This window comes from Metarhizium album, assembly GCF_000804445.1.
Source record: "Metarhizium album ARSEF 1941 chromosome Unknown scaffold_32, whole genome shotgun sequence".
In the NCBI taxonomy this organism is placed as follows: Eukaryota; Fungi; Ascomycota; class Sordariomycetes; order Hypocreales; family Clavicipitaceae; genus Metarhizium; species Metarhizium album.
Genome location: NW_024467606.1, coordinates 208,885 through 229,831, shown reverse-complemented (window position 1 = coordinate 229,831; position 20,947 = coordinate 208,885). Strand labels below are relative to the sequence as shown.

Sequence of the window (20,947 nt, the reverse complement as noted above, 5' to 3'; positions counted from 1 at the left end):
TTGGCGGCCGCTACTGGGTAACTAGGTACTTGAGTACTTACCTCAGGAAGGTGGACCATGATCAATTAGTCTAAGCTCGGCCCCACTTTGCTGCTTCTTTGTCCGCGCAGTTCATCGCGCAGCTCTCTCAACACTGAAGCTTCATTTCGACGAGGCTGCACCTTTCGGGCCCTTCGAGGCGCATCGACTTTACTGATTGCTTCCTTGGCTTCAAAATATCGTCTCCTGCGCTGCCGTGCGCAGCACCGTCTTCCCCCATGGCCGCTGGCTCTTCCTGCTCGTCCAATTCGCGATAACATTTGAACTCACCCCAGTCCACGGCATCGACAATCAACAACAGCTTCGGAATGGACCACCCCACGGGCCCTGACCGCCGTGGTCCCGGTTCCGGACGCGCATTGCGTGATTCTGTCAAGTACTGGTCGCGTTTTGTCGACAGGTGCATCTTCAGGCGCCTTGGGACGGGCTTGTTTGAGGAATTCGTCCCTCTTATTCAAGAGCAGCATCCTCTGCCGCCCTTTCTCATCGCCCTCTTGTTCCTTCGACCGCAGCCTTACAACGTCGTGAGCCTCGATCCACGGATACCACCGTATATACAGGCTCTCAGCCAACTGGGCCATGTCGATGCGCCGTCAATACTGAAAGTGCTGTACAAGTTCTCGTCGCTGCACTCCCACTCCCAGCTCAAAACCTCGACGTCGCCGCAAGATGGACCCGAATCCGCGAGCAACGGCAGCTACCCGGGAAATGCTGCCCTGCACTCAAACGACAAAAGAAAAAGGCCTCGGCGCTGGAAAAGCTCGGCTTGGGTGGAGGAATTCATGTTTTATCACGTCATAAAGATCATAGTCGAGGGAACCGCTTTCCGAGATCCACGCGTCCTTTTGGAAATGGTCCAGGTCATCTCCAAATGGATGGAGCTCTTCACCTCGGTGTCTCGTGTTTTTGTGGCGGATGTCATGGGCGACCTGCAGAGTTCTCAAGCCCGCCTTGACATGGAGACTGCCCGAGCTGCGTTTGTTCCGCTCTTGTTGCGACTGGTCGAGGTTCCTGCGCTCGTCAAGGCCATTAGCAGCTCGCACGCCAAAAGTACGGTTGCCTCACATTCGGCTTCAAATCGGCCCGCTGACATGTCTAGATATTCGAAAAAGCCTCTCAATCAACTTGGCTGGCTTTATTCAGACTCTCCAGCCAGCCCCGGGGTTTGTTGAAAGGCTAGAGATGTTCCGCACAGAAATTTTGGCCAAACTGGACCCCATTGATAAGAACAATCAGGCGGCCGCTAATGCCGCCATGGATGAGCTTTTAGGGGCAAGTGTTGCTCTAGACAGTTTTGCCATTCCCGACTTGCTCATTTCCAACACGAGATCAGCAGTATATGTGTTTCTGAATGCATCAGTATGTTGCCAGACTCACGCAGAGATAGTGCCCGCCACATACCTGTGCTGACTGAATCTAGCTTGTAGGACGTCCTTTGATCGACGACAACGTATTGATATCATATCTGCAGAACCGATGTCAGGTAGGTCGGCCCTCTTCCGAGCTCGAGGTGGCCGTCTGCTTAATCGCCTTGCCAACAGGATGCAACACAGTCGAGCGCCATTGAGTTGATCGTGGGGTCGTTCGACATCCTTGCCAATGCGGTATTTCGCAATGAAGGACCCAAGGATGCACATTTGTTGAAATCTTTCCTTGTCAACAAAGTACCCCTGCTGCTGTGCCACCTCTTCCTCCGGGAACCCGCCTTTGACACGAGTGCGTCCGAGTTTTGCATCACTGAAGCCCTGAGCCAAGTCGATACCAGCGTTTTCCCCACGGCGTCGCTCATGTTTGACGAGTCCAGAAGCAATAACCCATACACAGAAAGCGTCCGTGAGGAGTTTTGTACAGCGTGTGCCCTTCACGGTTTGGTGCAAAGAGAACACGTGGAACGAATCCTGGGCGAGACGTCCATGTCGTACGAGCCTTCACTGGAAAAGTATTCCAAGGAAAAGCTTGTTCATGACTGTTTGGCGGACGCCGAAAAGGTTCAAGGCTTAATTCGAGAACTCGAGAAAATGGACGGCAACGTCGGTGCCGTTTGCCAAGCACTGGTCGAGGTATGACTGTCATTTGCAGCCTAGTTCCTCCAGAGGCTGCATTGACTAACAGGAAACAGGTGATGCGTCAACTCTGTACCAATAAGGAAACTATGTCGCTGAAGCTTCTGTGTAGCCAATTGGCGCAGAAGCCTCATATTCTGGACATTTTGTTGCTCTTTGAGAAGCTTCCTGCCATCATGGACCCATTATGTCAGCTCCTGGATAACTGGCGATACGAGGAGGATCAGGGCGAATATCAGCCCATATACGAAGAATTTGGCTCCATTCTCCTCCTTGTACTAGCGTTTGCGTACCGGTACAACCTGACTGCGGCTGACATTGGCATCACTTCACCCGACTCTTCTGTTGCCAAAATCCTCAGCAGAGCGCACATTGGCCGTGACAGGGACGACCTAACTGAGCAAGAAAAGGGCCATATGAGCGGTTGGGTTCATGGCCTCTTTACCGAATCAGGAGGTTTAGGTGACGATCTAATGTCTTCGTGCCCGCCGCAGGATTTTTACCTGATCGTGGCGTCTCTGTTCCAGAATATTGTCGTAGCCTACACCTACGGGTACCTCAGTGATGAGACGCTGAAAGGAGGTGTGGAATGTAGGTCTCCCCTGTCGTCTTGTCAGTGTGTGGTGACGCACCAACCAACTAACACGCTTGTCTAGACTTGGTGGACACATTCTTGCTGCCCTCGCTTGTGCCGGCACTGCGTTTCCTCGCAGACTATTTGTGGGTAGAGCAGAAGGAGCAAAAGGCAATCATCAAAGTGTTGCAACTCATCCTGTTACCTAGCTCCATATCAGGGGAGGCAAGCACCATGCTGTCATCCGTCAGGAATCTGGTGGCAAAACCCCTGGAACACTCGCTGCGGACATATCAGCGTCAAGACCCCAAGAACCAGGACATCGAGCCCCTCCTGAGAGCCCTGAAAGACAGCTTGCCTCTCTCGCAGCGAACCGGTGGTGCGGAGCACAATGAACTAGAGTCTTGGACCAACGGCTCCAGCACGGGACTTGCAGGCGCCCTGAGACACACGATACAAGGTCTCGTCCAGTGGAGCATGCATCCCAGTGTCAGTAGCATGCCCACGCCCTACACACACAGACAGTTGATTGCCGCGCAAAGAATTCTGGGAGCAAAGCGGACGCTGCGGCTACTTCTGGAAGAAGTCCGCGCGCACTCGGAAACGGGGAGCGCCAACATTGTCTACGACGTGGCGGCGGCCATTGTCTGCGCGCCCAACGTCACCGACGAGCCGTCACCAAGTAGCCAACTGATGGACGCATCCGGCAATGTGCCCCCCCTCGTCCAGCGACCGCTGTCGCTCCGGGAAGCCTTGCGTCTCGAAGCCGACGGCTGTCGCAGGCTACACAAGGCAGACCCCGTCTTTTCCGAGATTGTGGTCCGCCTCTACCGCCGCGTCGAGGCACACATGGTCATGCCCCAGGGCCAGGCCATGCTCGAGGCGCCGGGCATCCAGCTGGACCTCGGCTCCGGAGCAGGAGGCCTCGGAGACGTGGATGCCATGGCAGCCGTGGGCGTCGGCGGGGACGGCATGACGGTTGACGGGCTGGACATGGGTATTGGTGGCCCCGGAAGCGCGGGCGGATTGGATACGACCAGCGACGGCGACTTGTTTGGCGGCTTGGATACTAATGGTATGGACATGTTTGGTTGGGGGGACAGCATGGATTTGAGTGGGAATTGAGTATGCGCCGGGGTCAGACGGCGTTGAGTGTGAGGACACGTATCGCCATTTCGCTTGGAAAAGCGGCAGTAACTTGGATGGACTGTACGCGTCGGTGAGCGCAGCCACGATACATTTAGGTGTAATGAGAATCGAACCATGTCATGCTCGGCGTCATCTCGTCGTGTCCGTGGGCCAGCCGCCACGGCCCCCGACGGCCTTGTTGTTCGCCGCAAGACCAGCCGAGGGTCTCGTTCGTGTCGGTACGTGTGTGAGCAGTATGTCCCGCGCCTCACGACGTCCATTTTGTTGGTCAACGGCTGCTGGGGGTCTCGGAGCACTACATGCCCTCGCTTCGCTTCATATTTTGCAGTCCGAGTCTTGGTTGATTGGCTGGCTGGGTCGATGTTTGCGGTCACCCCAGCTTGGGCCGGGGGTCGAGGACACCCTTCCCCGAGGCTGAGGCTGACGATGGACGGGGGACGAGTTTTCTTCGAGAGGAAATCAGCTCGACGGATGCGGACTCTTGCCTACAGCTCCAAGGGCTGTCGTCGGCAGGTCTGGCAACCGCGTGCCGTTCTCTTGTTGGGGGTTTATTTACAGAATGCTGCGTGGGTGCGCTCGCACGTGTGCCTGGGATGGTCTGATGTCTGCGCCATGTTTGCGAGCTGAAGGCGTCCTTTTCCCCTACGAGCTGCCTTCCTTGTCCTTGGGCACGAGGCAGGAAGCGAAGGGCGATGGAGACGTGGAGGGGCTGGACTTGGAGGCTCACTCGTCGCGTCGTCAGCCGTGGGCTGCGAGGGCAAGCAAACTTCGGGAGATGCAGGCCGACGACGTCAAGGAGTGGGAGGAAGCCAATAGAGAGGGGCCCGAAGGCCCGGAGCAAACGCGACACGGGGACAAACCGCAGGTGCAGGCGTTTGCTCGGCTTGAGATGCGAACGCGACAAGTGAAGGGGCCGGGGCCGGGGCCGGGTTCGCGTCGTCTTTGAGAGAGGGGGTTGAAAACAGAGGCCGAGGCCCTGGGCAGCTTCCTCGTCGTTGGCCGTACTTCACGAGTCTCAGGCGTCAGGAGCGGTCAGCGTGCTGCCGACCCGTGAAGCTATCCACGCGTGTTTCTAGTGAACCATCGAGTGGTGGTGAGATGCCACGGCGCGGATATATGTTGGCACGTTTTATCCGTTTCCACGGTCAAGCTGTCCTCGTTTCCTTGGTGTGTCGGATCTTTTGAGGAGGGACTCGAGGTTGGTTAGTTTGGGTGGTTGTTGTTTTTGCTCGTCCTTTTGGTCGTTGCCCCGCGAGCTTCTTTCTGACGTTTTGATGCCGTCGCAGAGAATCCTACACACGGCGGCTCACCTCTTGGCGACTGCGCACCCTTTCGGCATCCTGAAGCATCTACGGCATCTACGGCATCTACGGCATCTACAATGGCGCCACGGACCAAGGCCTGGTCCATGTTCCCGGACCTCCACCACCAAGTAGCGCATCTCCTGGCGCGGGACGGGCTCCGTTTCGCCTTTCACCCTTCCGACAAGGAGGCCGGCCACGTCAAAGACTACAACACCTCCATCATGGGCCGCTTCGAGTGCCCCAACGCCACGTGCCGCAAGAGGGGGTGGTCCAGCAAGCGCATCGCCATCTGGATTCGGCAGTACGCCGGGTCGAGGTACAACGCGAGGGTCTTCCATCAGCGCTGCAAGGCGTGCAATTCGCTGAGCCGGCCGACTCTGGACGGCTCCTACGCGGAGCGGATTGTGTACAGGCTCAAAGTGTGGTCTGGCGTTGGGGCCGAGCCGCCTCCCCGCGGCGAGGGGAACGGGAAGCCGCACGAGGAGAGGCTGTGTGAGGGGTGCAAGAAAGGCCATTGTCCGGCGGCGAGGCAGAGCTGGAGAGCGGTATGAGGGCGCTGCTGTTGTGATGTGCGGGTGGTGCTTCTTTTTGCGAGGACGTCAATTGACGTCTCGAGGATCACGGACATGCATACGTGCGGACGGAGTACTTGCCAGCCGTATTAGGTCAGCAACGGATATTAGATAACGCGCAGCCTGCGGCTCAATCAATCATCGAGGTATCAAATCAATGCACACACATCATGTCTCGCATAGCCAAGGCACCGTGCGATGGCATGTCCAGTTCGCGGGTACGGGCTCCAGGGTACATCGTCGACATGCCCTTGGATTGGCTTGACGCCGAGTCTTCAGAAGAAACCGTGTCCCTTGCCGTCATCAAACTGCCGGACTGCGGCCATGTCTCCTTCGGCGGCACCGTCATCACAAATCCTGGAGCACCCGGCGTTTCTGGCGTTCATCACATTCTGCAAGACGGCCACTACATGCAAAGCATGATGGATGGCGAGAAGCATTTTGAGCTGGTGTCCTTTGACCCGAGAGGCGTGGCGTGGCCTATAGCAAACCGTCAGATCACTCTTGGAGTTCAATACGGACAGAGTGAACACATTGCTTGGCGAGTTGGAGGCGAGGCCAAGACCAGCTCTGACAGAAGGGGGCACGGAAACCATCCTGACTGCGAACATGGTTCGTTGGTCCATTTTCAATGCGCTGTATCAACCCATCGACAGGTTTGGCGGACTGACAAATTCTCTGGCAGGTGCATTGCAAGGCAACTACGCCCTACTTCTTCGAGACGCGGGCCTGGACTCCCCGGCGGATGGCTGTGCCCCGAGGAAAGCAGGTGATTACAACTGGCTTGGCCTCTCGTCCTCGGCGGTATTGTGCGGTGATGCGGACGACACGACGCACCGCGACGAGACCCACTGGGGTCATGACGAGAGACCAACGCTGCCGCGGTGAATGGGGCAAGTCGTGGCAGGGAACAAACGAGGTTTCCCTCGCTTTTACATCGAGGTCTCGGACCATGTGGGCAACCACCTCATAAACAACCAGACACCATAACAAGGACGCTAATGGTAACCCAGTGGGTGGCAAGACAACAGCACACGAGGCATCTCCGACGGTGTCGCGAAAGAAAAGTTCGCATCCTCGGGATCAAGACCCATTCGCACCGAGACATGTCTGTTAATCCCAACGCCAGCCCTCTTCGAGCCTCGGGATTGAACCCAAGACCCGCCAACGCACAAAGCTTGTCCCTTGCTCGCCGGCACAGCAATGTCATGTCCAGGCTCGTCCCCTGCTCCGCGGCCGTGCACAGCAACGCCCCCATCCCGACATGCAACTTCGCTTCGCACCTCGCGTTGAAGCACCAGGCAGCAGTGTCGTACACGCAGGCGTTTATTCCACGCTGGACCGAGTTTGCGTCTGATCTCATCCGCCGACGCACAGATCCGGGGGTCCGGCCCTCCCGCGGCCCAATAAGGAAACTACGTCGGGGATACCCGCTTTGCGGGCGCCGGAGCGGGGCTTGCCTCTCCGCCGCCCATGTCCGCACGATACGGAGGGCTTGCCGGGCGCGGAGGGGGCATTTTGCCGGCGTCCGCTGTGCTCCGCCCTTGCGCACTCTCGCGCCGCCGCCAAGGTCGAGTGACACGATGGACGACCCCGGCGGAAGCGAGAGAGGGCACTCACTCGACGAGCGAAAGTCCGTGGATCCGGGCGGCACCCGCGCATCTTCACCCGGCAGCCCCCTCTCCAGCACGACACGTCAATGTCCAAACACGGGGGGAGCATGGTCCCCTGCCCCCTCGCAATGGAACAGGCGAGCCGTTCGCCGCGGCGACGAACCAGATGGATAGATAGATGGCTCGACACGCACACCAGCGCCGTCGGGGTGCGGGGCGTCCCAGACATCAATGGTGTCCAAGATGCTCGGGCGTCGACGCCAAGCGTCCAACCCACCAGCCCCTGGCTGCTTCGTCGCGCCATCTCTTCACGGCAGGGACGGCAGCGGGGTGTTGTTTCACGTCCAAACTTAATCTGGTGCGTGTCAAAATGCCCCGTTCCATGTTTGTTCACTGCGGAACCGTCATCTGCTTGCTGCAGCCCGTGGTCACTGGTGATGATGGTGGACGCCGCGATTCCGGAGTCGCCCCCTGAATTGCCCAACGGTGGCCAGACTGCCAGAGAGCCTCTCGGCCGCACACGCACACGCCGACGTGGAATGTCGGCATTGACCTGACACGCTGCGCTTTGACGCTCCGGGGTGGCTTGCGGATAGATTGTTTCAAGCCACCGTCGCGTGCTTGGCCGCAAGCAAGCTGCCACCCTACGGACTCAACGGGTATGGGATCATGGCGGCCTCGGTTGTGGCGGCTCGTGAAACTCGCGAGCGTACGGTGTCAAAAGGGGGGAAAGCACTTGCCCGAGTCACGAGTCGTGCTCGGAAACCGGCACGCCGCCGTACGTAGCATGACATGTACGCTGCTCCTGTGGGCAGCCGACAAACAAGATTGATGTGACGCGACTTGATGTCTATTCACAAGCTCCAATCCAACGTTGAAGTAAAACTGGACTAGATGACCGAAACCTCCAGGCAGCCTGCCTCGTCGTGGATGCCGACGCCTTGTCTTCGCCCTGTACTGAACTGTATCCTGATTCCTGCGTGCGTGCCATGTGCCGGCGATGCTGGGAGACGAACGTTCCGCCGTCGACTTTGCCGCCGCTCGACTGCTGGCTACGCCGGCTTGTCCCATCTAGTTCTCATGGTCCTAGATGCCTCCCACCAGTCCGCCCAGTCCGCCCAGTCCGCCCAGTCCGCCCAGTCCGCTCAGCAATCCTCCCAGCCCCGATGCTGCTCCTGATCCCGCTGCCGGTTCCGCTGCCGATCCCGCTGCCCCTCCTCCTCCTCCGAGCAGTCCTCCTGCAGCTTGCGTCAATGGTTGCACTAGTCCCAGAACTTGTCCTATTCCTCCTCCCTGTGTCGACTGTGCTGCCGGACCAGAAAATCCAGCCTGTGTTGAAACAGAATTTGATACACCTTCGCCTGTCATACCACCAGAAAATGACCCAGATCCGCCTGCTTGATCAGTTCCTGCTGACTGACCTCCTCCAGATACGATTCCTGACTGATCTCCCCCTGTTGATCCGAAGCTTGCGGCTGATTCGGATCCTCCTCCCGACGCATCACCGGAAGGTGTTGGCCTGGCCGCGGCCAGTCCAAGAAGAAGGGAGACAAGAACAACTCGGGACTTCATTTCGACGACTTGGAAATAGTAAAGATGGTAAATAATAGTAGCGAGTAGTCTTTTTCAAGCAAGTCAGCAGTGGATGATACCGAGAGCGAGTTGCAGATTCCGCAAGACCCCAGAAAGGCCAACGCTTTATATACTCGTCTCGGCTGCACAGACGCCGTGCAGACAGACGAAAAGTTGCCTGGACACGAAACACAGTCCGGTACCCGAAGCCGCATTGTCTGATCTTTGGCGAGATTCGTGGGGCGTAAGATGAAATCCGAGCGTCGGTGGGCGTCGTGAAACGACCTCGGTTAGACGCCGCACAGAGCCTTGGGAGGGATGGAGGGCTCAGCGACCCAAGTCACTCCATACACATGCATCGCCTCAAACGACGGCCGCGTTGCAATTGTGCCGTCGAGAGCCACACCGCGCCTGACTTCGCAGGTGGCTCGTCGCTTTGACGAGATGCTTTCAGCTTTCCAATCCGAGCCCAGGGGTAGTAGCGTTGCGTGGTACGATAGTACAGTTGATTGAAGGTTTATACGCGACGGTGATGCAACTGCGCATGAAACAGATCTCTACCGTCAAGTAATTCAATTCCGGTTTTATGTTGATGTATTGCGGCCCGTGTGGGTTGCTTCCCCGCGGAAAGGAGAAAAGGGGGGAGCTCTTAGATGACTGCCATGTGCAACTGCGAAACCGTCACATGAGCCGAATATTTGAATGACAAGCCAAATTCCAGGGACAGGAGGATATATCATGCTGCAAACGCAATTGCCGTCGAGAGAGTCTGGCCTTTGACGGAATATCGAGGTCGGCGAGGACATCAGAGGAGACGTGGTGCACATTGATCTCGGCCATATCAAGTTCCCTGTGCTCGGAACTTCCGACCAAACTGTCCCCCTTTAGTCAAAGCATATTGCGTTGCCCACAGTTCCTGAATGCCTGAACGCAACAGTCGTGATATGGAATGTAAATTACTCACCACTGTTTGCTCAAGGAGTGAGAGCATGTGCGGTTATTGCGGAATTGCGTGATAGAATCTGCTGTACAATGGAGTTGCCTACTCCAGACCAGCCCAAATGCAAAGCGTCATCCACATGAGTAACGACAAGTCGACGCGACGTAATGATGCATTTCGCTCAACCGATGCGTGGCTGATGGCTGCGGCGCCATGCGTCACTGGCAGAGCTATTCGAAGTCAAAGGAAAGTCTGGGCCGTTTTCACCAAGGCGTCATGGTATGGCATGTTGTAGCTTCAAGACTTTACGCCCCAAGTCCCTTCAGGCCAAACACCATGTGCGTCACATGGTAGACGGGGGTCCGAAGACATCTAGGACGTCCGTGATGATGGTGATGATGATGATGATGACGATGACGATGGACCATGACACAATCCCGGCCCCTCCTCTCTCCCTCAAGAAACGGTTCAGATAAGATGAATGCAAATGCAAGACATACTCAATACTACGAGTCGCATCGACAACCAAGCCCACATTAAGATTGTGTCATGACGCCCTGCCAGAGTAATTGTCCTCTACGGGGATCATCAGGATGGCCTTGTCCCCCATTCTTATTCAAGCCGATGTGATTTTGGGAATGGAAGGTCATGTCAGGATACTCCGGAAACAGTCATCCCCTGCGCACACGGCTTGTCGACGGGACGGATCGGTGCGTATCTCTAGGCACGCCAGCAAATTGCGAGACCTGCAGGAAGGCTGGCAACTATTCAGCGAGACAGACGTCAGTGTTCAGTGCCAACCAACCACACGGCCGTGTTACGCCTGATGTGGCAAAAAGAAGGTCTCATGGCATCAGTTGATTCACTTCAGAGACCTGGTGTAGGAGTCGCGCAATGACTTGCAGCACGTCTACCAGTGCACCCCTCTCACATGAGGCAAGCTACAGTTCGATACCTCGAGGCGTCAAGAAATGAGTCGAGTCGACCGAGGGTCTGGTTACACCGTGATGGACACAGATTCCCAACCGCCGTGCCGTTTGTTGTGATCACAGGCTTTTGTTTGGCTCAAACCCTCGTCGGCTGTGGAGAAAAGTGGTCAACGTCGATCATTGAATTTCGACTCGAAGGATCATGGTAGGGGCGCCTGCATGGGATTGCCTCAAGCGGCGCCATATTGACCGTCTACGGAACAGCAAACGGAATCAAACAGAGGTGTCTTGTTTTGCTGTGACTCGTGACGGACGGCCCCAAATGCTCAGTTCGGCAGTTTTCCGCATCTTCCAAGGAACGTGACGCATGGTGCCATTGTCACAGGACATGCCGAGCTGGATATTGAGGCTCAGGCGTGCGATCTGCTCTGCAAACTCCCCGTTTGAATCTTACTGGGTCAGCGTCGCCACCGCGGCAGAAACTCTCGAGTCTGCGAAACGGTTTCGTCCCAAACGGAGACCGTCGTCATCGCTCCATGGCCATGCGTCTCGAACGGAGCCCCCGTGTCTTGAGCGATCCACCGCTTTCATTAGCCGTGACATCACATCTGAGCCAAGGGGGGTGCGGATCCCAGCACTTGGCGTGGCCGCTGACCTCACTGGCAGGGGCAATGGAATCCCGGCCTGTTACGCTGACCTCACCCACCGTCTGCTGCGCTCGAGACGGGCCCGTTTTTGACTTTGGAGTCACTGTTTTGCGGAGAGGCGGATCTCGCACATCTTGGACTTGTTGAGCGGAGAGGACGTCTGGCTGGATTGTCAGGAGGCTGTTACCGATAAGGCTGGTAGAAGAAAAAAAAAGAGTGTTTGCGAGCAACGGCCACCCGTCGCCAAAGTAGGTCTGCCGGCTGTTTTGTGGAAAAGTCAATGTTTCTGCAGCATCATTTACCCTTCTGTCAAGATTGCTGCTCGAGCTCTTCCACCATCTTGACTCTCTCATCGTTGAGCCAGCAAAGGTGTCGAAGTAGTCAGAGGCGCCCATCGAGCAGCATGCGATTCTAATCATGGGAAATAGACAAAGATGGACATCGTGGTCCTGCGTATGGGCATGAAGCGTAAATGCCATCTGGCCCAGCTGAGAAACCGAAATCGCCAAAGACAACTATCCCTTGCCGCTAAATGTCTGAGAGCCCATCAACGCCCGTGATTTTGCGATGAGCTCCACCGCTGCCTCACTTTTTCTTGTCTAGCTCCATCCATGCTCAGGGTTTGTGCCTTGTTGGGCTAAAGGAGTCCCCGCTTGGCCGATGACCTCATGGAAAGTTGGCAGAGTTGGCAGTCCGTCCCCGTCTCCCACAGGCTCGAGCAATTCATGGAGTACGGAGTGCGGAGTACGTATTGAGACTGTGGTCTGAGCTAGCCGCCGATTCGTCCCAGAATATCACGGCCTCGTAGTAGTTGCCAGCTTGGCGTGAGTCCGTCAATCCACGATGGCTGTCAGATGCCTCCGTGGCGCCGGCGGGGGTTTCCTTTCAGCGGGATATGCCACGGCTGCTTACTTCGTAGGATGTGTTGAGTCCAGTCGTACAAGAGAGGCACGGGGCAAATCTGGAGATTCGACTTGACTTCTCGTCTTCATTGCCGGTCTTGGGTCCGCCGCCGTGCCTTTGTGCATCACTCAATCCTGCCTCCACTTACCAGAATCTAATTGGAAAGCAGTGACAAGATTGAAAGTGAGACTGAGACCTAAAAAGCCTAGCATGCTGGGCTGGACTGGCAAACAGGAACATCAGTTACTCGGCATCAAGGACGGAATTCCCAAGGCCAGCTTTTGCTCGGTGGCGAGGACCCTGAGGTCAGCCGCGTCCCGTGCCACCACCCATGCATGACCTTGCGAGACGGGGCCACCGTCGGAGGATGCCACAGCAGTCACGCCATAATAGATGCCCGGGGCACCGGGGGCCCGACTGTCACCGACGATCACTAGGCCTAGACGCAACGCGAACTCAAAAATGGTGAGGGATGTGCGCTCGCAAGCGAGCGAGCCATTGGCTGCTGGTACCTGCTTGTGTGTAGCGTCCAATTATGCCTCGTTATATCGTCACGGTCGGTATCTTGGCATCCAAGCAGTGTTGTCGAAAAGACGGCAGCAGTCGGCGCAGCTAAGATAGCGATTCATTAGTCGAAAAGGAACCCAGCACCTAGAGCTGGCAGACGTCACGGTTGAGCGGTCGAGGGACACACCTACGTACCATGCAATCCAGCCGAATGAGGTCAGCCAGTGTGGTGGACAAACTCGAGTTGAGATGGGGATGGTGTCAATGCACGCAACTCTGTCTGTCTGTCTGGGACGATCCAGCAGCAAGCAGCAAGCTCCTTCCCTGCGAATGCCGTCTCGCACGCTGGGCGCCGTGCCCGCCACTCTTTCCCACACACCCCAGGCGTGTCCGTACGCTGACTGTAAGCTTCCGACATTGAGCCACGCCAGGGTTCCACCTCCGCCATTCTTGCACAGCAGCGCTGCAGCGCTTTGAGCCCCCTCTGATTTATAAAGATCCTGAAAATCCGCCCACTCGCTCGACCCAATCGCCCATGCTCTGCACTCCCCTCCCATCAAACACATTTCTACATTTACATCGAATCTCTGCAAGATTATTCCAACTAGGCCAGCTCACGGGCCCTAAGCTTTCCATATTCCCGACCTCGTCACACCACCGCCACCCACTACTCTCCGTCGTCGTACTCTCCAGACTCCCACCACCACAATGCCTGCCGTCCAAGAATCTTACACCATCACCATCCCAAATTCTCCTCCGCCGCCTCGCAGCCTGTCAACGTACTCGCAATTCATTCATGACCACACCAAGCGACAGATGGAGGCATCCGGCGCTTCGTCCACCCGCTCAAGTACGAGTAGTGCTTCGTCGACGACCACAAACCTGACCAACGGCGACTACCCACAAGCATACTAGTTGACATCGCCAACCACAATTCTTAGACATGTCTCTCGAAAGAGTCTGGCAACGGGTGTATGAGTACCATGGGGCCGGCGCAACAACATCACAACACGTACATTTTGGCACTTGGCGAACTTGGCCATGTGGTTGATTGGTTGTTTACCCGCTACTTCCGGCTGCTTCTATACAAACATAATTATATTGCAAACACCGGCGTTGTTGTGTATATTTTGTGAGAAAAGATTGGGGGCGTCTGGCTCAGTTGATACGTTGGGACAGCGATATCGGCAACACGGGACATTTGGCTTGGGAAGTACTGATTGAGCGTATATTACATGATCTCCAGGAAACAGGAAATATGATCCATAGAATGGTGGCAAAACACAAACCACACTTTTGACCTGTTATTTCCATCGCCAAGTGAACGTCCAAATAATTGCCTCCGGTAGTAGAAACAAACACGCCACTTCAGGTCTGCAACATGAATCGCTCAAACAGGTTGCCGAGACTTGACATGGACGCACCAGGTTCAGACCAGTGTGGGTTTCTTCTTGATTCCCAACAGCGCTGAATGGTCCTTCTTCTTCTTCACCACCCGTTTAAAGGAAGGCGGCGGGACCAAGGCTACCGGCGGAGAGTCATAGACACTCTGTGGTTGCTGTAGCATTTCCTCGCTGCCGGAGCTATCGTCCAGTCCACAGCTCAGGGCCTCGATCCGCAACCGGGCATCTTCGAAAGCCTTCTTTGCCGCCTCCTCGTCCTCCTTTTCCTGCCCTGCTCGCTCCTCATCCTCAGCTCGCACAATAGTGTCGGCATAGTCCGTCCCCTCCTTCTCCGACCGGTGTATCCTTGCATTACGTTGGCGAATCTCATCCAACATGTCTGCCGCAGCCATTTCCCTCCTGGCATCAGCATTCTTGGCCTCGAGATCCGCCATGGCATTCTTTTCCTCTTCCCCAGCGGCTTCGGCCTCTTCCAGCTCCAATCGATCCAGTCTCTCGTCTATCGTTTCTTCCTCCATGACCCTGTTCCTCCAGGGCTCCATGTTGCGCACGGCGCCCCTCACCATTGCGTAGTCATTGTTTTTGGGATCCGTTCGGAATATGATTTCTGCACTGCATCTGGTGCATTTGATGTGGAACTGAAAGATCTGGATGTTCAGATATCTTTGCTCAACGTTCGTCTCCTTCCGCGAGTTGAATTTTCGCCCTCTATATATGAACTCTCCGCATGTCATGCACTTCATGCTGAACGGCGCCATGAGCCGCACCGTTTGGATGCGAGGACCGCTATTTTCAGGTTTTCGCCCGTGGCGCCGGGTGAATACCCGTGGATCGAAATCCGGAGGGTAGTATTTCTGAATAGACGCGTTAGCAAAGGTGTCGGAGGGCAAAAATCGCTGTGGATACCTACCTGAAGGACTTTGCGCTCCGACATTGTACAATGAAAACGCGACGTGCGCTCTTCTCACTGTTGAAGCTATGATGTGATGGACACCTGGTATTTCTCGAGGAGAGAGAGTGAGACGTTGGCCGTGACTCAACAGGGTGAAATGCGCGGCTGGCTAAGAGGTTGTAGGAAGTAAGGTCGGTTTGGGGATCTGGGGATCTAAAGTAATGGTTTATGGAGGCCTAGTGACAGTGGCGTTCCTCACCAAAATCGACTTGCAACTAACGGGGCAGCAGATAAGATAAGCCCCACCTCTTGCATGCGAGGCTGACTGATGCTTCGAGTGGCTGCGTCGGGCAACATGTTTGATTCACCAGAAAACTAACCAGCATCATCTCGTGCATCGCAGCAAATGCAGTTGAAGTTGCCTGTCTCAAAAGTCTTCTCTCTCAACGCCGAATCGACGTACTGGCACAGAAACGCCTTCGTGTACCGTGCTAGAGAAAGCGACCTGCCGCAACCATGCCAAAGGCCGAAGTGGGATCTACCAAGCATCTCTCGAACAAGCTGAAGAGCAAAGGGCTCCAGCGTCTAAGATGGTACTGCCAAGTCTGTGAGAAACAATGTCGCGACGCGAACGGGTTCAAGATGCACACGCAGTCGGAGAGCCATGTGCGGCAAATGCTCATCGTCGGCGAGGATCCCAAAAAGTTCATCAACCAATACAGCGACGAGTTCCTCAAGCATTTCCTGCAGCTGTTAAAGACTGGCCACGGCGAGAAACAAGTGCACATCAACCAATTCTACCAAGAGTACATTGCGAACAAGGAGCACATCCACATGAATGCGACAAAGTGGCCGTCATTGACGGAGTTTGCCAAACACCTCGGCAGAGAGGGGATTTGTCGCGTGGAGGAAACAGACAAGGGAATCCACATCTCGTGGATTGACAACTCCCCAGAAGCCCTGAAACGACAGGAAGCATTGAGGCGGAAAGAGGCTCAAGATCAGGGCGACGAGCAGTTGGAGCAAAGAATGATCAAGGAGCAGATTCGACGGGCGCAAGCTAATGCGGCGAATCGCGAGGGGAAACCCGAAGATGGGGAGGATCGCGAGTTGAAGCGCCAACAAGATCAGAAGATCACCCTGTCGTTTGGGTCGAAGCCAAAACAGGAAGCGTCGAAACCGCCCAGCGGAGAATCCCCATCGGAGCCTTCCGCATCACTTGATCTCAAGGGTGAAGAGGCCAAAGCAGCTGGTTTCGGCGGTGTGTCCATGAAACTCGGTGGCAAACCACAAACCAAGAACGTATTCGCGCAAGCAAAGAAGAACGCACTAGCAGGCGGCCCCAAGAAGAACGCCAAGATCGAACAACCAAAAAAGATGAGTGAGGCGGAGAGAATCATGCGCCAAGAGATGGATAAGAAGAGATCACGAGAATCAGCAGGGTTAGGATCCAACATGTCGTCCGAGAAGAAGCAGCGCAGTAGCTGAAGCAGCTGGCTAAGCCCTGTAGAAGGGATTTCCATTATGTGTTACATCTCGCTTTCTTTCCCACCATAGATGCCACGAATATCATGACTGTACACTACTACATCTAGTTATATACCTCCAACGCCAATCGCCTAATATTGCCAACGAGATCAGTTGCTCAGAACACCTTACGCATCCGCCTCCGTCTCGGTACCATCTCGTCTATAAACAAAAATTGCCCGTTAGCAGATTCCTCGTCGTATATCCGTTCCACACGGCAAAACATACGGGATATACTGTATCCTATACTCCTCTTCCAGCGTGGACCGCATCTCATCCGGCAACTGTCCCGACACCTTGATCGCATACACGCCCGCCACGTAGCCATCCAGCCGCTGCCATTTGGCCACCCACGATTTCGCCGGATTCGCAAGCGTGATGACCCCCTCGAAAACCTGCGAGGTACAGCTCTCTATCTGGTCCTGCGAGCCGGCGAGGTGCAAGAATTCTTCGCAGTTGGGGCATCCCTCGTCACGGAAGCGCTGCCAACCCGTTAGCTTTCGACGCCGACGCAAAGGGGAGAGGCAGGTCGAGCGCACCGAGTAGGTCATGACGATGGAGCAGACCATGCATGCGCGCAGGTAGCGCTGCTGGCCCGGCGTGACAAAGTTTGACATTGCGATCGATCTGACGAGATCCGGCGGGTGGTGTGTTGCAGCCTGCAGCGAGTTGGGGCTTGCTTGTGTTTGGTCACCGAAGTGGTATGCATATATCCGATATGTAATGAAGTCACGACTTATATAAACTCTCTCGCACAAAAAAAAAACAGCGATTCGAGACACTTGTTGACCCAAAAGAATTAACTCTTCAATGAGCAGAAACAAATCATCTCCAAAATGTCTTCAGCACCATCATCGGAGAAACCATCCCAGGACCGGGACCAAGAGACCTCTCGCGTACTGCACACAAAGACGCTATCATCACCACACGGCTACGTCCACCTAGAACTCGCCTCAGATGGACCCCAAGAAATACAACTGGACAATATCCTCGCTAAATCTTATTTTACCGCTGCTCTGAAACAATACCTCGGGCTCATGGGGGAAGCTATGCGCATTGACATACTCAAGACGACAAAGGAAGCATGCTGGGTTCGGCTGCCGAAAGAAGACCTTCTGTCTTTCTGCGCTGCTGTAACAGCGTACGGAGGTGTGACTGAGGGAAATACGAGATATATTCTGAGAGTACAGACGTGCTCAGACTGGCTGGGCCCTCTTACTGATGATAGGTGGCAGGACAGCCCTGAATGACTACAATGAACCTGCCAAATTTTTTTTTGCGGACTTGGCTGATGGATGATTGAAGTGACACGAGATTTTGATGTACATCTACGGGTATCTACGTACTGGATGCTCTTTTTTTCACCCGACCCGGGAACCAAGAATGAAGGGATACAAAAATCACCCTGTAATGCTGCCATCTCCTGACTCCAAGTCAAATGCTGTCTTTGACGCAATAATCGGGACCGTTTTGAAAACCTTTTTTAACCTGATAAATCTTGTCTGATTCTACATCAGAGAAGACATGAGAGAGCTTTGGGCATATGCCTAAAAACCTGTCAGAGAAAGACAGAGGTGGAATTGGAAAAAGGCCTTTACATGACGAGCTTACCATGGGTTTGATGTCCGGATGGGGCACAGCGTCAAACTGCTCGTACCGGAGCTTGTAGTCGGACTTGATGTTGATATAAGCTCCACGATTTTCTGTGGAGTCGCAGTACTTGGGTGCAGAGAAGACTAGAATTTTATGTTAGCGCAAAATAAGAAACAGCAACAGTTACCAGTGCAAAGCATACCGGTTATGCATCTTCCGTCATGCTGGACTTCGTAACCATCCATACGCACTTCATGGCTTCGAATGACAGCCTCGAGGCCGTTGTTTTCACAGAACCTCTTGGTGATATCGGGCCCAAACTGCATGCCCACGCCTCTCTTGCTAGGCGCTCGACCAGGTTCGTCTTGCGGGTCTGTCCATAGCATCTCCATCATAAGACCAGCCTGTCCAGGTTGCCTCTGGTTGTGCCTGTTCAGCTTGCGGATATCATCCAAGGTGATCTTGTCATCGGAGAATAGGCCTCCGTGGAGAACGAGGTACTTCTTGCCAACGAGTGTAGCGAGGGGCAGGGCAGAGAAGCTCTCTGAGAATAGCTTGAAGACTCTGTCGTAGATATTCAGTATTATAGTGGCAAAACCATGCCATGCAGGGTCAGCAGGACGTACCTTTCATTGTACTTGGCCTTGCACTCTCCCTCAAAGCCATAGACGCGGTTCATGTCATCTGTCTCGTGGTTGCCGCGATTGAGGAAAAAGCCATTCGGCCGCAGCCACTTGAAGGCATACAGAAGCAGGGCAATCTCGGTTGACCATGATCCTCGGTCGACAAAGTCACCGTTGAACAAGTACCAGTGTTTGTCATTAGGGGTTCCATTGCGACGGAAGAGTTCCATAAGGTCAAAGTATTGGCCTGGAAAAAGTTAGCCAACACTCCAGCCGTGTCCAGAGAATACTGACCATGAGTATCTCCGCAAACTGTTAGTTGGACGTCGTCGGCGATGTCCATCTCGACCATGGTAGCCTCGTCATAGACAATATTTTTGACCGCGATAATAATTTGGTAAACATATTTTTTGTGGATCTTTTTGCCATTCTTGAAGCGCTCCATCATGTCGTCGATGAATTCTTGCGTCATTTTGTCTTCTAAACGCACACCATCGTACTCGGGTTCAACAAGCATGGAATCAAGGTCCAGACCTTCTGCAGCTGAGGGCTCATCGCCAACCTCGATGGCGGCAAAAAAGGCGAGTTGGCGCACAATCTTCTTGCATTCCTCAAGCTTAAGTCTTGCGTCTTTGTTATTGGGGTCCAGTCTGACGCATTCTTTGAAATCATCAATCGCTTCTTTGGGTCGCAGGATAGCGGTTCGGGCGAGGCCACGTCGGTAGTAAGCCTAAGCAGGAATCAGGCTAGTGGTCCAAAGCCAGGAATGGCATCACGAGGGAGCCACGAACCTTGACGAGCTTGGGATTTAGCTCAAGGGCCTTTCCGGCGTCTGCAATTGCATATCCGTAGGCTTCGGTCTTTATGTAAGCCTACATGTGTCCGAATGAGGGGCGCCAGGGTCAGCCACACGACTCTGACAGAAGTCGTATCCTTGAGGGTCGGGGGGGAAGGGCCGAGATGTGGCCTGTACGTACTTGAGCTCGGTTGGTGAAGAATGTTGGTTCTTTCTCGTTTAGTTCGATGGCCCTGGAGTAGAAGTCGACAGCCGCGGGATAGTCGCCAGAGGCAAAGGACTTGTTGCCTTTGTTCTTGAGATCAACGGCTTCTTGCGACATTGCGATGCGGCGGCCCGAGGCGGAGGGCGACGGCCGGAGGGAAGAAGTGGGCAGAAGCCGAGGGAATGGAGTGTAGTATATCTACACCAGCCAAGTGAAGGTGAATGCAGATAGACGTGTTTGAACAAAGAATACAATTGAAGCCTTCTATGCGTCTATAGCCACCAAGAAAAGGCATAGGCTAAGGGCGCAAGCGAACAGGCGCGGCGCTTACAAGAGAAGCAACAAAAAAAAGGAAAAAAGGAAAAAAAAGGTGCCCTGATGGAAAGTCCGAGTTGACAACAGAAGAGATGGAGACGGCGTCGAACGGGGGCTTACAGCCAGTGGGGGCCATACAGCTGCCACCAGGTCTGGTGCGTTAGGCACCCACTAAGTTAAGTAAGTACCTACTTGTACTTACTTAAGTGCCTAAAGTACTCTGTATGTGAGCTCAACTGGTGCTTTAGTGACATGGACAAGATCGAAGCTGTAGAAGTGGGGCAGAGTGAGCGAGATAAGGTACTTGAGTTAGGTAAGTACCTAGGTAGGTACTTAAAGTAAGCACTTAAGTACTTGGTACTTAGTAGGTTCTCACCTAGGTCGGTATGGATAGGGCCTACTCCGTACAGGTACCTGAAAATCCACCCTAAAAGCCTTGGTAGCTGAGGGAGCCTACAGGGGCAGGCCTCGGGGAGTCTCGCACGGCTGGGGCAAACCAGGAACCAACAAATCAACACATTCAATCCATCAACTGCGACATGGCATGGACAGGTATGATCGGACACGGGGCACGGCACGAGCCTGCACGCGATGCCTGATAGCGGACAGGCCGCCAAGTACCTCCCCGGCGGACACTCGCGTGCTAGGGCTGAGCAACAACGGCTGCCATTCAAGGTAAAAAAGGTCGCAAGACTCTGTGCAGATGGGATGGAGCTTCATTTTCGTTGCTGCCATGGTCGCTGCAGGCCGACGGTGAATGCGACGTGCAGGTGTCCGGCAG

The 20,947-nt window shown here is 54.8% G+C and overlaps 9 protein-coding genes across 9 annotated transcripts; 5 read left to right on the top strand and 4 right to left on the bottom strand.

Annotated features, from left to right (window-relative positions):
- Positions 1–347: 347 nt before the first annotated feature.
- Positions 348–3,801, top strand: MAM_07554 (Mediator of RNA polymerase II transcription subunit 5; the record flags this gene model as incomplete). Its single annotated transcript, XM_040826352.1, has 6 exons — positions 348–1,089; positions 1,139–1,398; positions 1,460–1,522; positions 1,581–2,099; positions 2,159–2,693; positions 2,759–3,801. The coding sequence occupies 6 exons, from the start codon at positions 348–350 to the stop codon at positions 3,799–3,801; spliced, it is 3,162 nt and encodes a 1,053-aa protein (XP_040675714.1).
- Positions 3,802–5,131: 1,330 nt separating this feature from the next.
- On the bottom strand, positions 5,132–5,644 carry MAM_07553 (uncharacterized protein; the record flags this gene model as incomplete). The annotated part of the gene is made up of 1 exon (XM_040826351.1): positions 5,132–5,644. One exon carries the CDS (start codon positions 5,642–5,644, stop codon positions 5,132–5,134), a length of 513 nt encoding a protein of 170 aa, XP_040675713.1.
- A 227-nt stretch (positions 5,645–5,871) lies between these two features.
- On the top strand, positions 5,872–6,589 carry MAM_07552 (uncharacterized protein; the record flags this gene model as incomplete). The annotated part of the gene is made up of 2 exons (XM_040826350.1): positions 5,872–6,313; positions 6,387–6,589. 2 exons carry the CDS (start codon positions 5,872–5,874, stop codon positions 6,587–6,589), a joined length of 645 nt encoding a protein of 214 aa, XP_040675712.1.
- Positions 6,590–13,520: 6,931 nt separating this feature from the next.
- Positions 13,521–13,727, top strand: MAM_07551 (uncharacterized protein; the record flags this gene model as incomplete). The annotated part of the gene is made up of 1 exon (XM_040826349.1): positions 13,521–13,727. One exon carries the CDS (start codon positions 13,521–13,523, stop codon positions 13,725–13,727), a length of 207 nt encoding a protein of 68 aa, XP_040675711.1.
- Positions 13,728–14,241: 514 nt separating this feature from the next.
- On the bottom strand, positions 14,242–15,149 carry MAM_07550 (cell cycle control protein cwf16; the record flags this gene model as incomplete). Its single annotated transcript, XM_040826348.1, has 2 exons — positions 14,242–15,069; positions 15,126–15,149. The coding sequence occupies 2 exons, from the start codon at positions 15,147–15,149 to the stop codon at positions 14,242–14,244; spliced, it is 852 nt and encodes a 283-aa protein (XP_040675710.1).
- Positions 15,150–15,623: 474 nt separating this feature from the next.
- On the top strand, positions 15,624–16,595 carry MAM_07549 (zinc finger protein RTS2; the record flags this gene model as incomplete). The annotated part of the gene is made up of 1 exon (XM_040826347.1): positions 15,624–16,595. The coding sequence occupies one exon, from the start codon at positions 15,624–15,626 to the stop codon at positions 16,593–16,595; it is 972 nt and encodes a 323-aa protein (XP_040675709.1).
- A 167-nt stretch (positions 16,596–16,762) lies between these two features.
- MAM_07548 (Transcription initiation Spt4-like protein) lies at positions 16,763–17,251 on the bottom strand (the record flags this gene model as incomplete). The annotated part of the gene is made up of 2 exons (XM_040826346.1): positions 16,763–16,796; positions 16,863–17,251. The coding sequence occupies 2 exons, from the start codon at positions 17,249–17,251 to the stop codon at positions 16,763–16,765; spliced, it is 423 nt and encodes a 140-aa protein (XP_040675708.1).
- Positions 17,252–17,470: 219 nt separating this feature from the next.
- On the top strand, positions 17,471–17,884 carry MAM_07547 (uncharacterized protein; the record flags this gene model as incomplete). The annotated part of the gene is made up of 1 exon (XM_040826345.1): positions 17,471–17,884. The coding sequence occupies one exon, from the start codon at positions 17,471–17,473 to the stop codon at positions 17,882–17,884; it is 414 nt and encodes a 137-aa protein (XP_040675707.1).
- A 258-nt stretch (positions 17,885–18,142) lies between these two features.
- MAM_07546 (ser/thr protein phosphatase type 5) lies at positions 18,143–19,968 on the bottom strand (the record flags this gene model as incomplete). Its single annotated transcript, XM_040826344.1, has 7 exons — positions 18,143–18,181; positions 18,246–18,370; positions 18,430–18,791; positions 18,854–19,097; positions 19,145–19,580; positions 19,642–19,722; positions 19,828–19,968. The coding sequence occupies 7 exons, from the start codon at positions 19,966–19,968 to the stop codon at positions 18,143–18,145; spliced, it is 1,428 nt and encodes a 475-aa protein (XP_040675706.1).
- Positions 19,969–20,947: the final 979 nt, after the last annotated feature.